The sequence below is a fragment of the Acanthaster planci genome, linkage group LG01 (genome assembly GCF_054643075.1).
Source record: "Acanthaster planci isolate LZ-2023a linkage group LG01, COTS_SCS, whole genome shotgun sequence".
NCBI lineage: Eukaryota > Metazoa > Echinodermata > Asteroidea > Valvatida > Acanthasteridae > Acanthaster > Acanthaster planci.
The window spans coordinates 8,219,807-8,233,952 of NC_141777.1; the positions used below are offsets into that span (position 1 = coordinate 8,219,807).

The window sequence follows — 14,146 nt, forward strand, 5'->3', positions numbered from 1 at the left end:
AATGTTAACTGCAAAACAACTTAATTCATTAAAACAATCAACTGACTCAGACTACCTCAACCCAAACTCTGTGTGGTTTTAATTTCAATAGAATATTTTGCCTTTTCCATTTTGCCTTTGCGAAAGAGTCTGCTAGGATCGAAACGTCAGGCCCTCCACATTTTGAGATTCAGTAGAATATCTTTGTTCTTCCGAAATCCTCTGCTGATTAGGAAAAACTGATGCATTCCTTGTACCAAAACTTTCCGACCATATCCAATCCCAAGTGAAAATAATGATTCTGTAGAATCTGTCCAAACCTGCTGCTATGCGGGAAAACTGCACTTAGCAAACTTACAGGCTGAGCAAAACTTAGCAGAGACCCACGTCAAAAATAAATATACTATGCCTGACATTTTGGCCAGTAATCAACCTTTTGCTCAGCAAACATCTTCACGGCGCAGTGTAACTATAAGTAGTTTTACAAAATTGACCCAAAGTGATATTTGAAAGAACTGGCTACACGGTTTTAGAGCTCCATCTAAAAATGGAAATTTTCAGAATCTGAAGAGTTTTCATAGAATGTGTCCCTCCCCCATTCTTACCATCTTCGATAACTCGGCCTTCTTCATTCAGCATTCCTTCCACCTCACAGCCCCGCACATGAACTAGGCCGACCGCCTCGATGAAGTGCTCCTCTCTCAAGTTAAACTTGGTGCCGATTTTCTTGGTGGGCCTGACGCTGATGAGGAAGGCTACATCGTGCTTGCGAAGAGCTGCATACGAATGCGTACCCAACAAAGAACACATACATGTACATTGTTTTCAGTTCCTGGTTACAAATTACAAACTCACACATCAAAAGCACACTGCATACTTTAGTTGAATTTCAAGTCATTTTGTATAATTTTATTGGATTATACAGAGGCCAACGACAAATACGTTTACAACATTTAACGCTTCATTAACATAACAGAAAACTGGTGAATACCCCATATCACAGCGAATCACAGCTCATATCATAAGCTCTTTTAACAAATGCAAACATTGCCTTGGTGAATTTTTCACCTTTGCATGGAGCTAATCACATTTACTTTTTACAGCACTGTAAATGCCCAACCATCACAATAAAGACAAGTAAGCAGCCTTTTTTTTGCAATCCACTGCAGCCCATAGAAAAGTATCAATTTTTGTGGTAGAGCTTGACCCCGGAGGTAATGTCTGACTGTTCAATGTACCTTCCCATTCCTGCTTGATCTGTTGCCGGAGATTGAGCGTGATGGTCACGTCAGCGCGCACACTGGCCGGGTGGTTCTCACCAATGTTGGGCTTGGCGACTTCCACAACAGAGAAGGCTGCAATTGGCTGCATAGGTAAAAAGTAGTAAAATATAAGATGATGATTAATCACAAGCTTATCTTTGGCTGCAGTCACTTTGACCCAATTCTAATGCATGTATTTTTAAAAAGTGTTGATAAAAAATTATGATAGAGCACATATTGGACTGGATAGAGAGCCCCAATGAGGTCCAGGTGTAAAGCTAATGCGTGATAACATAGATTACATTGCAATAGACTGTAATCGCGGGGTACCTAATTTCAGTCATGTTCCTGAACATACTGTATACATTTGAAACCCTTCACAGGATGGTACCAGGTGATTTGGGGGGTCAGAATGAAATCAAATAATAGTGTCGTTCTTTAGATTTAACTTTTTCAAATAAGTACACTATTTTGGGGAATCTGACTGACACTGGGTCCCCCGCGAATATGGTCCATTGAAAGTTAACCCCAAAAAGGGGAATAATGTTCACACATATTTCTATCCAGGAAAATGAATATTCATTTCACAAATTGTGGAAAAATTTCCTCTCAAAGAGAAAAATGTTCACACTCTCTTCCCCTCTGTGAGAAAAAGAAATTCACAACTTGTTTCACAAGTTGGACAATTTATTTACACCTTTGTTCACCAGTGGGAAAAGATTTTCACAGATTTTCCCACGAGTGGGAAATCATTTTCTCAACTTGTGAAAATAATGTGAAAGTGAATTCTTTTCACCAAATTTCCCAGACAGATTCACAAAGTCAACATTCATTTGCAATGTATTGTATATTGCCCATGCAATATTTGAAGGACCCTTTGTATATGTGTACTGTAGCTTTAAGTGAGCATTTCTGGATTTGTGCTGTTTGGCAATTGACTAAAGGAATTCATGTGTCTCACCTGTGCCATGCGAGCCCAGCCGCCAAAGAAGGTTTCCCCATTTTCAGCAATCCAGGGCTTCATACGCAAGATCGCATCCTCAAGGTCCTGCCGAATTTCATCTAAAGTTTGAAAAAAAAGGACATATTTAAACAAGGATGGAATACAGGAATAATTTGGGGTCATAATTTATTGACAATCCAAAACACTGTTTCTTCAAGACCAAGTTCATATATCTCTAAGACCTCAGGAAAATGTAAATTATTATTCTACATTTGGTTGTACGGTGATTTCACATCTTGATCTCTTACCTTTTGCAAATTGATTAATAAAAATCAATCAGGGATTTCTCAAACAACTGCTCAGGGTTAAAACCAAACATGGTAATTATTCACCATCTGGCAACAGAGGTCACTGTAAATTATAATACTAAATTTGGTTGTACGGTGATTTCACATCTTGATCTCTTACCTTGTGCAAATTGATTAATAAAAATCAATCAGGGATTTCTCAAACAACTGCTCAGGGTTAAACCAAACATGGTAATTATTCACCATCTGACAACAGCGGTCACTGACAGCTGGAGCCCAGAACACTGAGTTTACACCGTGACCTTGCTCCGATCTGTCCTGACTCAGGCACCTACATGTACATCCACATCCCTACCCGGAGCCTCTCAGTGTGCAGTGGATGTCTTTGCAAAGCCTTTGACAGAGCGGGGAGGACAGAAAACTACTACTTACACATTGATTCCAATCTGAAGAGGTTGAAGTTTCTGAGCAGATAGTCATGGAGGGTCAGCATCTGCAGGTTCAGCTTGGGTAGGGCCAGACAACCTGGGAAGGGGGAGCCAAACACATGCACAGAGACAGAATGAATCATTGGTATCCTGGGCCATAATGTGAGGAGAAAATTTACAAATCAATCAAAGTATTACCACGGGGGTAGAATTTAACCTCAATTCTGGGCATCTGCTCTTCATTTCAACTCTACATGTCAAATTTATTCATTCTATTTCAATATGACATGCAGGTCTTGGGTTATTTCCTACTCTAGTCCTCTAACAGAGCATAGTGAAGTTTTCACTACTACTTCAAACATCTATGAAAAGCTGTTGTGTATTAAAGTACATGTAATTATAATTTACTGCTTTTGCTTACTATCCAATTCGTCACTGAAAAATGTGTTAATATAAGCTTATGGCCGCATCAATTTGCCGTCAATGCCAATGTTTGTCTGTTCAAGCCCTGGTGCCATTAAGAATCTTCACCAGCCTTCCACATCCAAGACTTTATTAACAAACTCGTTAACAGGGACTCAGTACTTTAAAAACTACACTATCATCATGATATTGGCCCACTTAAATGAAAGTTGAGACCTCCAACACTGAAACACTTAAAAAGAAACAGATTCTGAATTTGGGATGCACCGTATTCAGAGTCATTATGGTTGTTGGACTAAAATTTTTATTGATTATTTGGAGAGCCCCTTTGAAGAATCAGTATCAAGGCCCGGTGAGCTGGGTGTTTTAGGGTGCTGAGATATTTCAGAATTAGACAAGGAATCCCTGTCCTTTGATATCAACTTAAAAAGAAGATGAAAACATCGTTCAGATAGAAAAGAGCTTACCTTCTCCTGAGAAATACTCAGTGGGGACCACATTCTCGTCCCATAACACCTCCTCCGTTGGGTAGAGTGGAGTCTCATTTAGGACTTGTATCTGAGATTGTCGGCGCTCATGCCTCGACACCTAAAGACAATGGTTGAAGATTCAGTCGTGGAAATCTCAGGACTAAACACTTCTGAGACAGTACGTGAGGGCGGAAGTTTGCCGCCGATACCAAGCACTCTGGCCACTTTTTTGTCTTAACTGCTTGAATTTCAAGGTCCAGAAAGGTCAGGGGTCAAGTTTTCAAGAGGTGCTGTCTGCACCAAAATGAAGCTTGTGCAACCTTTCATGTTAATTGCGTGACATAATACATGTTTCATCCATCATGTCGACCGTAAGTCGCTTTGCGAATCAAATATGTCTAGGAGCAGAGAGAACTTGTGTCATTAGTACCTAGGTTATTTCCACCACTGCTTAAACCTCAGCAAGGCATGGAAACGGCCAAGTGGTAGATAATAATCAGTGCAAAATCACTAAAAACACAGTGGGATTGGCACTGTTACAAATCCTGGGCACGTTAGGGCAATGCATGTACTGTCAGAGGCCACACCCACATACTGTTACTGGTGAATGCTACTATTCTTAGGAATACCAGGTATGCCAGTTTGGTAAGGACAGTATTAAGTTAACTTGATTTTTTTGTGGCAGTCACCATGTTTTTTAAAAGTTCCTTCAGACGTTTGGTACCCTGTCTTTCAACACTTACTTAATCGGTACTGGACTTGCAATGCCAACAATCCCCTTGTTGAATATGTAATGTGTAACTGAACACCTGTCACTTCATTTTGATGATTTTGGCCCTGTTTACTGAGCCAGGGAAGCAAAACATTAACAAAACAACCGTGCTAAAATGCTGTGAGATGGGGCACGGCAACACCTCAAGGCATATGTCCCTTGAATGTTCATGAATATTACATCAGGAACAAGTGAACAGCTTACCATTAGCTCTAGAAGGAACTCCTTCTCATACACTGTCTCGGTGCCTTCTGGGAGCGGGGGTAGGAGGTGAAGATGAGCAGCAAACTGGTGCAGCTGACTGGTACTATAAAGAAAGAGTAGAATGGATTGGTGGAAACTACAGGTGTTGACTACTGAAATGGGTCATTCCATGAGGTTGGGGCACAATTTGTGACGGCGTCCTTGATACATCCAAAACTCATGAATGGCAGAGTAGGTCATTTACTCTGTAAAAATAACACACACCTCTGTATTCAGCCTTGCAAGATGTATAACAAATAACTTCATTTTTACGGAACCCATGTATCAATTGATACCATCACAAACGGTGCCCCAACCTCACGGAATGACCCAATTATGACTAGATTCCTGAGGTGCCCAATGGGTTTGCTGAGAGTCGTGCATAAAACATATAGGTACTGACTACAATGTTGTAGCTCCTACGACGTTGTTGGGTTGTTATATCTCCTCCTTTCTCATTCCAGTGGATAAAAAGAAGTACTATCAAACTGTTGGGCATGCACCTTGCAAGTGGCACGGATGACTAGTGTGTTCAAGCAGTTGCCTTTAATTATTGTGGCTCAGGTTCAATTCCCAGCATGGGCTGGATGGAGTAGAGTGGTTCCCTGGGTCTCTCCTGTGCCACAAGGGTTTTTGGGGGGTTTCTGTCTTCCCTCTCAACAAGTCAACATCTCCAATCCCTGGTTGTGCTCTGTGATTAAACACCCATAGTCTGGTGGCTACCCAAGGAACTTTAAAAGCCTTCGGTGTGGACAAGTTTTAGCTGCATCTTTCACACTTTGGTCTTGTGGCTGTGGATTACAAGCCTCATGAATAGTAATCAAATAAAATAAAACTATACTTACGTGAGCTTCTCAAAATGACTAGACAGAGCCTTCCGGGTGTCCACGCTGGCCACGTTGGACAGAGAGAACCTCCGAAGGTCCTCAAACAACTTGAACGCTGCCCTCTGTTGAGAGAAAATAATGTTCCCAAAGGTTGAATCTTGCACGGTTGCAATTAGGGGAGAAGGAAAAGTCAATGATAAAGCAAGGTGACTTGGGGGGGTTTCAACAAATACTGCAAACAAGGCATGAAAAAGAACTTTGTTTTTTGGGCGAGTCCACTGTGGTAAAACATAGCAAAAGGCAACCATTACAAAACTCTACAAAAAGTCCACAATTTCCGGGTCAAAAATCCTGAAATATGGAAGTTCCATAGAAATCACATCCTTATTAAACATTCTGGTGATGAAACCTCAGATTCTTTGAAAGTGCTACAGGCACTGTAGGTGAGTGGAAAGCAGTCACAGTCATGACAGGTGGAAGGAAGACCCCTGAAGAATGTTCTAGGTAAAACATATGAAATCAGGTTGAGACTGGAGCCCCAATCCACATGTGGACCAAGCCGGGAATCCCATGCAAGGAAAGGAGCACTACGCCGACCTGATGCCCACCTTGTCATGTTTCAGAGGAAACTCCATTGGGGGATTTCTGATTGGAAACATCATCCTTCAAAGCACTCTGTGAGGGGGGTGCTGGCATACCCCGAAAATAGACATGGCACATTGGTATTGTCTTACCTGCAAGGAGCTCATCTTATCGTAATGAAGGTCAGTCATCTGGTGGTCAGTAAGAGCGGTGCCAGTGGAATCGGAGATCTCAAAACCGGTGTAGAAGGCAAGCATGTCCAGAAGCTTTGCAGAAAAGAACGAATGCAGTTGCAATTTGAGTGTTTTCCCCGCCGTAGGGGATAACAGGTGACCAACAACTCAATCCTGACAGCCAGACATCCAGCCCCCCCCCAATCCTTTCCCTCCTCCCCTCCCCCCGTACACTAAACCTACTATTAAGCTGGTGGAGGTAATGACCTTACCACTAGTAAGTCAGAAAATCCTCTTTTGACCCTTATTGTCTTTTGACCCTTATTGTCTTTTGACCCTTGTCTTTTGACCCTTATTCTCTTTTGACCCTTATTTTCTTTTGACCCTTAATCCATTTGACCCTTATTCTCTTTTGACCCTTATTCTCTTTTGACCCTTATTCCATTTGACCCTTATTCTCTTTTGACCCTTATTCTCTTTTGACCCTTATTCTCTTATAGCAGATGTTGGAGTATTATGACAGGTCCAGCTGAGTGAGGGTGGATTACATGTTGTGAGGAAGATTCATAGCACGAAACTAGCAAAACCCTCAATTTAACACACAACTCCTGTGAAATGTTGCAAACTTATAACTTGCCAAATCAAAATATCGTTCGCTAAGAAAAAATGCACTTCATTCATGGATTTTATTTACATGAAACGTATTTCGAGAGGTGTACCTGGTTGAAGAGTTTACCCTCCTTCCGCAAGGCCAGCTTGGAGAGGCGACACCGTACCACCACGTGGCTGTCATCCAAGACAACATTGAGAAAGCGTCTGGTGGGAAGCTGTGCCTAGTGTGACGGTGATGGTCACAAGAAATCTCTCGTTAGCACGCCATGCCTATCTAGTGAGTTGTTATAACTAGGCTTTGCTCTCCTCTGACATTAAAGATCAATCACTTTTCGCTTTTATGGAAAAAAGGTTTTGTGGGTTCATTTCCTGCACAAGAATGCTCAGAGTAAAAAAATGCATCGATGAGGGCGGCAAACAAATCTAACCATTTGATGATGTCATAATATGGCCCTCGTTCCCCCAGCTTCTTAACCTATGGGGTTGTAATAGGGATTTTGTAGCATGATAACAGAGAGAAAAATGGCTAAAGTAAATTAGGTGTCATTCTCAGCAAATGACCACGGCCATCTGCCTGAAATTTATCAGGACATTACCCTGGTTCAAACTGGGACACTTTAACTTTATCATATGATCCACATTTGTTGATCAACATTGTCGATGTAAAAGCAATTTGAAGTCACTTTCACTGTCCGACCAGGCCTCGAAATACTACAAGCCCGGCGGACAAATTCAAGTGAAAAATGCTCCAGGCTGCAATTGCAGAGCCGTAATGTGACATCTTCAAAACAGTCTTCTATTGGATGCTCCTAACAACTTTTGTTTTCAGTTTGCCTGACGTGGAGGACTTCAACTCGGGCTTGTGATGTCAGTAGAAATCTTTATAAAGAGTGAAATGATGAATTACCAATGATCTTTAATAAGAAGCGCATACATGTATATGATCCACTCTGCAAAATGAGTCATAAGGCCATTGTTTTCTTTTAAGTGTGTTCGTCTCAAGTTGCATGCTTAGCGGTTTGTGGTGATATATCATTCAATTTGGCAGCCTGATGAAAACGGACATCATGTCTGTGAAAAATGTTCAAATTTCCTTTATATTTCCAGGGTGCCAGATTCTTTAATCACTCCCTGACGGGGATTCTGGATCTGGACACATATGCTTTGAATGCGTGGCCGGGGTCTCCGAACGCGGACAAAGGGAACAGCGCTTTGTAACAAAAGACCATACTCGGAACAAGAGACCAGACTGCTGAGCATTACCGACATTTTTTCACTCTCAAAAGTGGAGATAATCCAGCCTTGTTTTGAAACAGTATACCACAGTTTGGAGCATTTAGAGCGAGTGGATTACCACCAGGGACAAAAGCGCCCAACAACGTAGCGTTGAGCCACACGGCACCGCTGCATGCTAATCTGGCCCCTACTGAAAAGAGGTCAGCAGTGCACTGAGCCAGGTTCATGAACAAAAGAAAGTTATAACACTGCACAATCTGGGCTCTTTTTACAAGGCTGCAGGCCTGGCCGAAATACTCAGCTATTAATAGATTTTGTCTGTCAGGCTAGAGTGGACACCAGACAGTCCTTCATGTGTTTGTAAGTGTCCAGTAAATGAAGCTGAATGAATTTGATGAACGAATTTTTAAAGAATTTCGAAAACAGAAAAAAATGATATATATCCCGGCCCAGCATCATCAACATTGATAACTGCCCCGGCAGGTGTAACTCAAGAATAGCTCTGGTGACTTTAAAATTACTCATTTCCACCTGTTTGAGTGCTTGGGTAATAGGCAAGGGCGAGTTCGTCCTTTTCAAGACTTTTGTTACAAATCACATTTGTTGTTGCAATAACAACACGCACCAGAAACAACAGCCACATTTTGGCAAAGGCATAATTTGTGCTATGCATATAGATTCTATTTCCATTCTCACCTCTAAATCTACCGCGAGCTCCACAAATCTCTCACAATAGTGGACTGTGCTGGCTTGAACACTGCCTGAAAATGAAAGGAATCGGAACTTCAACAAACCCCCAGCATCCACATCTTCTAATGATCAGTCTTATCATTAAACCTCTCTAAATCTCCTCTTTTGAATATTTTATGATAGTTTAACATGAAGAAGCTAGAACTTGAATGAACCCAACAGATATCCTTCTCCATACATTCAGGCAGCACCTCAAAACATCACCAGACGACTGAAAATCAAAGCCAAATATCACAAAGACCACAAAAGCAACCTCCTTTTAGTTCACACCGTGATCACTCCAGTCATCACTGAAATTGTTTGCAGTGTTCCAACTAAAGAAGTATTTAAAAGACTACATAAAGACCAAATATAAGCCTTTAAAGCACTGTTACAGTAGTGTGATGGGCCAAAGAAGAGATAAGCAGCTTTATAAGTAGAACATTGGCATTTGGCCCTGACGTGGTGTTGACATTAAGGGTTATATACATGACCGAGGTGGTAACAGCAAACAATTTCTGGTTCTCCAAATGTACCTGTTTCTGGAATTGAGTCCAGAATCCTGTAGAACCGCTGTATCAACTGTGAAAGGAACTTCCTCTCAAAGTCATTCCTGAAAAATCACGACAGACATTCATCATCCCAGCACTCAAAAGAAGCAGTTATTGATTTACAATTGGCACGAGAAGAAATTGACAAGCAGCCAACTGTTGTTAGTTGAGAAATAACATCTGATGAACTATGGAGAGGCCAGATTTTGTTTTAAATTTTTACTCAATGCCAAAACTTCTGCAGTTGATTCTAACAATGAATGAAGTTTAAAAATCTTAAAATATTAAAAATTTCAGCAAGCAGTGTGACATAACTTTCCATAATGGAACTTTCCCAGATTTTCTGTTTTCTCTTTTTCTCAAACCCCTTTCCTTTTAAACATTGTTTTTTTTTTCAAGTTGGATGATCTCCAAATACTCAGGCAGACTGTCCTCTTACTTTGCTTTTGTTTTCTCATCAGCCTTAGCATCAGACTTCTTGATAATATTCCAGAATTTTTTGTACTTAGGATATGCCTGCAGCTCTTTCTCAAGTCGTCCCTGAAAGAATAAAAGCGTTGATGAGCATCAAGAAACTTTTGAAATAACCCAAAATCGTTTGGGACTTTGAAGATTAAAAATCTATCAAGCGTGCTGACCAATCAATGATGTCACAGAACAACCCTGGACAGCAACAGCTCCTTCTCTGTAAATGTCAAATATTTAATGTAACTTCAACTGGTGGCTGAATTCTACAGTCCCAAATCTAACAAAATCTAGTGAACTTCGCATTGGATTTTGGTGGAATTCAAAATTTTTTTCTGGTCTCCTGGTAATAGGCATATAAGGACATTCATTATGAATACATCTGTGAGGTTTCAACTCCATACAACATAGGATTTTGTTGCTACAGTCATGTACAGGTATAGTTGATGGCCTCAAATGTATTGGCCCATAGGCATTGAACATACATGTATCAACCAGAAAAGTTATCATGTTTGGCGGACCAGTGTTAGAAAAGTGGCATTGTCGAGAAGGGTATATCTATGACATCACTGGAAAAACTCTGACGGGCTTGGCATGAAAAATACGCTGCAACAGTATTGAACAAAATATGAGGGGAGGTGGACTCTGCCCTCCAACCCGGTTCTTTTACACTTAAACATTGCGAGGCAGAGAAATACAGCACTTACTGGCAGCAGACAGACCCACATGGGCAGAGAAACAAGGCGTTGGACCTGTTCCCTAATCAGATCAACCTCCTGCAGAATCATTCAAATGGAGAAAAATCAGCCATTGATATCTGATCTCAGAAAGAAGCATAAACCAATTAACCGAGGGTGGAAGTGGTGTTAGTCTCATTCGAGTATATGTATGAACAACAATAAAATGGACACCATGTGCACTGCACACAAATCACCCAACACACAGTTATGGTAATGTTTGGGGACCTTTGATCTTCTGAGGTGTTATTTGATCTTCAGCAGACAAGCTTGTCTTCACTATTATGCTTCACATGTGGCTCCCTCCATGAGGTTTTGCTAATGATAGCCGTAAGACTACATGTATGCGGGGTGAATATGCAATATTTGAAACTGTACCAATACAAGCCATCCAGAAGAGCTGCCATTGTAAAGGCCAAGTTAAAACGAAGCAAAAACTTGGTCATTATGCCAAGAATTGATTTCCTCTGTTGGATGGTATTTTTACAGTATTTGGTTTTTAAAATTTTATACCGTGTCATAATGTTGTGTTCAAACACTATGGCTGCCAGGAGCTCTGAAAAATCTGCAGAAGGTACTGCTTTTAACAAACTGACTACCGGGACAGTCATGCAAGCAATGCCTGAAATGGCTACTGAGGTCTGTGGATAAGGCTAATTCAATGAGGCATGCTAATGGGAGGAACAGAAGTGGAAGTCAAAAAGTGCCAGGCTCAGCCGCGGGTGCTCTTACCAGACTATTGAAGCAGTGGATCAGGAAGCCCATGAGAATGGTCTGCTCTTTGATGCCCACCAAGGCTGCATCCTCCTCGAGACAGAGCTCCATGACGTGACGGAAGAACCCGGCAAAGTGCTCTGGCTTAGCCTTGCATGCCTTCAGATAATGGCAGCAACAAAACAAGAGAAGTGTTGACAGACACAAATGTTCCCCAACCATGACCAAAGTGTGTATCTGCCTGCAACTTGGGACCCCCTGTTGTTCCTCTTTCATTTATTAACTGTTTTTGGAAGGCCTTCCACATGTATTGTACCTGTGCATTACTTTCAATCAGGAACTCTTGGTAAATCAGGGCTCTACTGTCCACTAGTGTTTAGGGTCCTACAAAACAAAATCACACATGCGTACATGTTTGCGTTACCCACCTCACGAGGATATTTCTTGGGGTTTTTTGGTGAAGTTCAGAAAACTTGGTGAAAATAGCTGTTTTTCTTGCACTGTGAACACTCTTTTTACAATAGATTTTTGGAGATGGTGTCCTTGATTTTTTCCTGTTCTCTTTGCTACAGATATTCCTAACCCCAAAATGCTTGTAGCTGTTTTCCAGACCTGGCGTAGTCCATACAAGGTTTGCACAATCTGCAATACGAGACGTTCTCTTGGTGACAGGTCAATTACTAAGTATGTACATAAGGTTGGCACCAACACATAGGAGCACCAGTCTGAAACAGTTTGCCCCTTCCATTATTTGTCGAACGCTGCAAATTACCTCCCATGGTTGAACGCCCTCCCTGAACTTCTCGTTGATCATGACCAGGATGGAGATGACATGGGTTTTACTGGCCTTTGAAAGATAACACAAAACAAAAGGACGTGTTCAAGTACAGGTTGAAGTGTTGCACTTGACCCCATGCAGGTCACTGTGACCTCAGTCCTCCCTGATCACAGATGAGACCTTGGCACTAATTTGGTGTCAGCAGTACAGTATCCATGACTTACTCAGGCTAGGTAAGCCAGGGACGACTGTGAGGCTTCCTCCAGTTGCTTATACACAGTCAAATGGCACACTGTGGTGTACCAAACCTTCAATAACATAATGCTTTGCACCACAGCAGATGCAACCATCTCAAATCTGGAAGAGTGGTAAGGATTAATCACTTGCACAAACACTGCACATTTTTCTTCCTGCTTTTTCCAATGAATAAAATTCCTGATCACAGCAGTCATTTATGACCTCCAAATCTGACACTTTTCCTTTCCCTTCTTAATGTACGGGGTAGAATCTCAATTTTTCAAGAGAGATGAGCAGCAATGAAAATCTTCACTTTTCATGTGACATTTAGTGACAGAGGCATCCATCTAGATGTTCCAACCATGACTGCAGAGAATCAGTGCACAAGATATCTTCCCCCCCCACAAACTCAGGAAATTTCTCTAGTCTACTTCCCCATGGAAGGAATGTCTGCCTGTAATGTATAGCGCTTGTCTAGATGGTCACTAACCTTGTCCGGGGAGTAGTTGGGCCAGAGGTAATTCTCCAAGTATTGGCTGAACTCAAGAAGCATGACTCGGCGAATCGCAAACCTGGCAGGTGCGACGAAAAACAATCAATCAAAAATCAGACCCGAATCAGCAAAGAGATGGTCCTCCCCTTCTTTACGAGCCCCAAGCTGGATCAAGATGGGGCGCAATATTCCTTGCAATGCAGGCTCCTACAGTGGAAACTGCACTTCGCTGGTTCACAAGTAACTATGGAATGCATGCGCTACGGTCACGTCAGTTCTCACAAAATGAACACACCCCAGCAGCTTGGCTATTCTGAACCAACAAGGTCACCTGCTCAAGGCAGAGAGCCAAGTGGACATTTGTGAAGCCGAGAATGTACAACCCAATGTGCGCATGCGGGCAAGTGTTGGCTTTCAATGTGCTAACACCAGGCCAAAGAGCAGTGAGGCCCCTTCCAGTGGTCTCGGCCTACCGGTACTGTTGCCCCTTTATGGAGCCAAGGGCAGAGTGAAATACTACATCCCTTGTGGCCCTATGAAATTAAAATTTCAGGATGGTGAGCAAAATTACTGACAAAGTGTCTTGCCTGATGACACAACGCTTGACACCTTGCAAGGCTCGATGTGAGCCACGAGTAATCTAAAATTACCCATAAAACCTCAAGTCGAGGCAACAAACTTCAAGGACCAGACACAACTTAATCTTATTCTAAACCTGAGTTTCATGTATCTATTAAGATGCCCTCACAGTTGGAGAAAAACATCCTTCTACACGAAAATGAAAGGCATATATGGCTTTATTCCCAACATAAGTAAATTTAAAAAGCGGAGAATGAAATGTGTGTAAAATCCTGCTAAATTCTGTCAAAAGTACTTGATTAAACCTGCTGAATGAGGAAACTCTAGTCTGTCTTGTCAGTCTGCAGAATTGGTATTAGTTGATCTTCATGTTTCATACACGTACATTTGTTTACTGCTTCCTAATTCAATAAGCTTACCTGTTTTGGATGAGCTCTTTCTGGTAGACATCTTCAATCACCTTCAAGTGGTTTTTTTTTTGTGGGAAAAACAAAAACCAGAAACGTGCCAATAGTAATTAAACATCTATCCCATAAATGAATTATAACAAAGAAACGGCCCCAGCACCATATTGCAGAAGTACTGTATCTACATGAATTTTTACA

General features: G+C 41.6%; 1 protein-coding gene across 2 annotated transcripts in view; it reads right to left on the reverse strand.

Annotated features, from left to right (window-relative positions):
- Positions 1-14,146, reverse strand: part of aqr (aquarius intron-binding spliceosomal factor) — a 66,300-nt gene that overhangs the window by 30,048 nt on the left and 22,106 nt on the right. For both annotated transcript variants that reach the window (XM_087145554.1, XM_087145512.1), the window contains exons 3-19: positions 13,961-14,001; positions 12,960-13,041; positions 12,227-12,301; positions 11,473-11,613; positions 10,711-10,779; positions 9,978-10,078; positions 9,524-9,600; positions 8,955-9,019; positions 7,130-7,243; positions 6,390-6,503; positions 5,674-5,777; positions 4,790-4,892; positions 3,811-3,931; positions 2,925-3,017; positions 2,203-2,303; positions 1,218-1,344; positions 585-755 (exon numbers count right to left, since the gene is read on the reverse strand). In XM_087145554.1, coding sequence (XP_087001680.1) covers positions 585-755; positions 1,218-1,344; positions 2,203-2,303; positions 2,925-3,017; positions 3,811-3,931; positions 4,790-4,892; positions 5,674-5,777; positions 6,390-6,503; positions 7,130-7,243; positions 8,955-9,019; positions 9,524-9,600; positions 9,978-10,078; positions 10,711-10,779; positions 11,473-11,613; positions 12,227-12,301; positions 12,960-13,041; positions 13,961-14,001 — 1,699 coding nt within the window. The remainder of the gene's footprint in view (positions 1-584; positions 756-1,217; positions 1,345-2,202; positions 2,304-2,924; positions 3,018-3,810; positions 3,932-4,789; positions 4,893-5,673; positions 5,778-6,389; positions 6,504-7,129; positions 7,244-8,954; positions 9,020-9,523; positions 9,601-9,977; positions 10,079-10,710; positions 10,780-11,472; positions 11,614-12,226; positions 12,302-12,959; positions 13,042-13,960; positions 14,002-14,146) is intronic.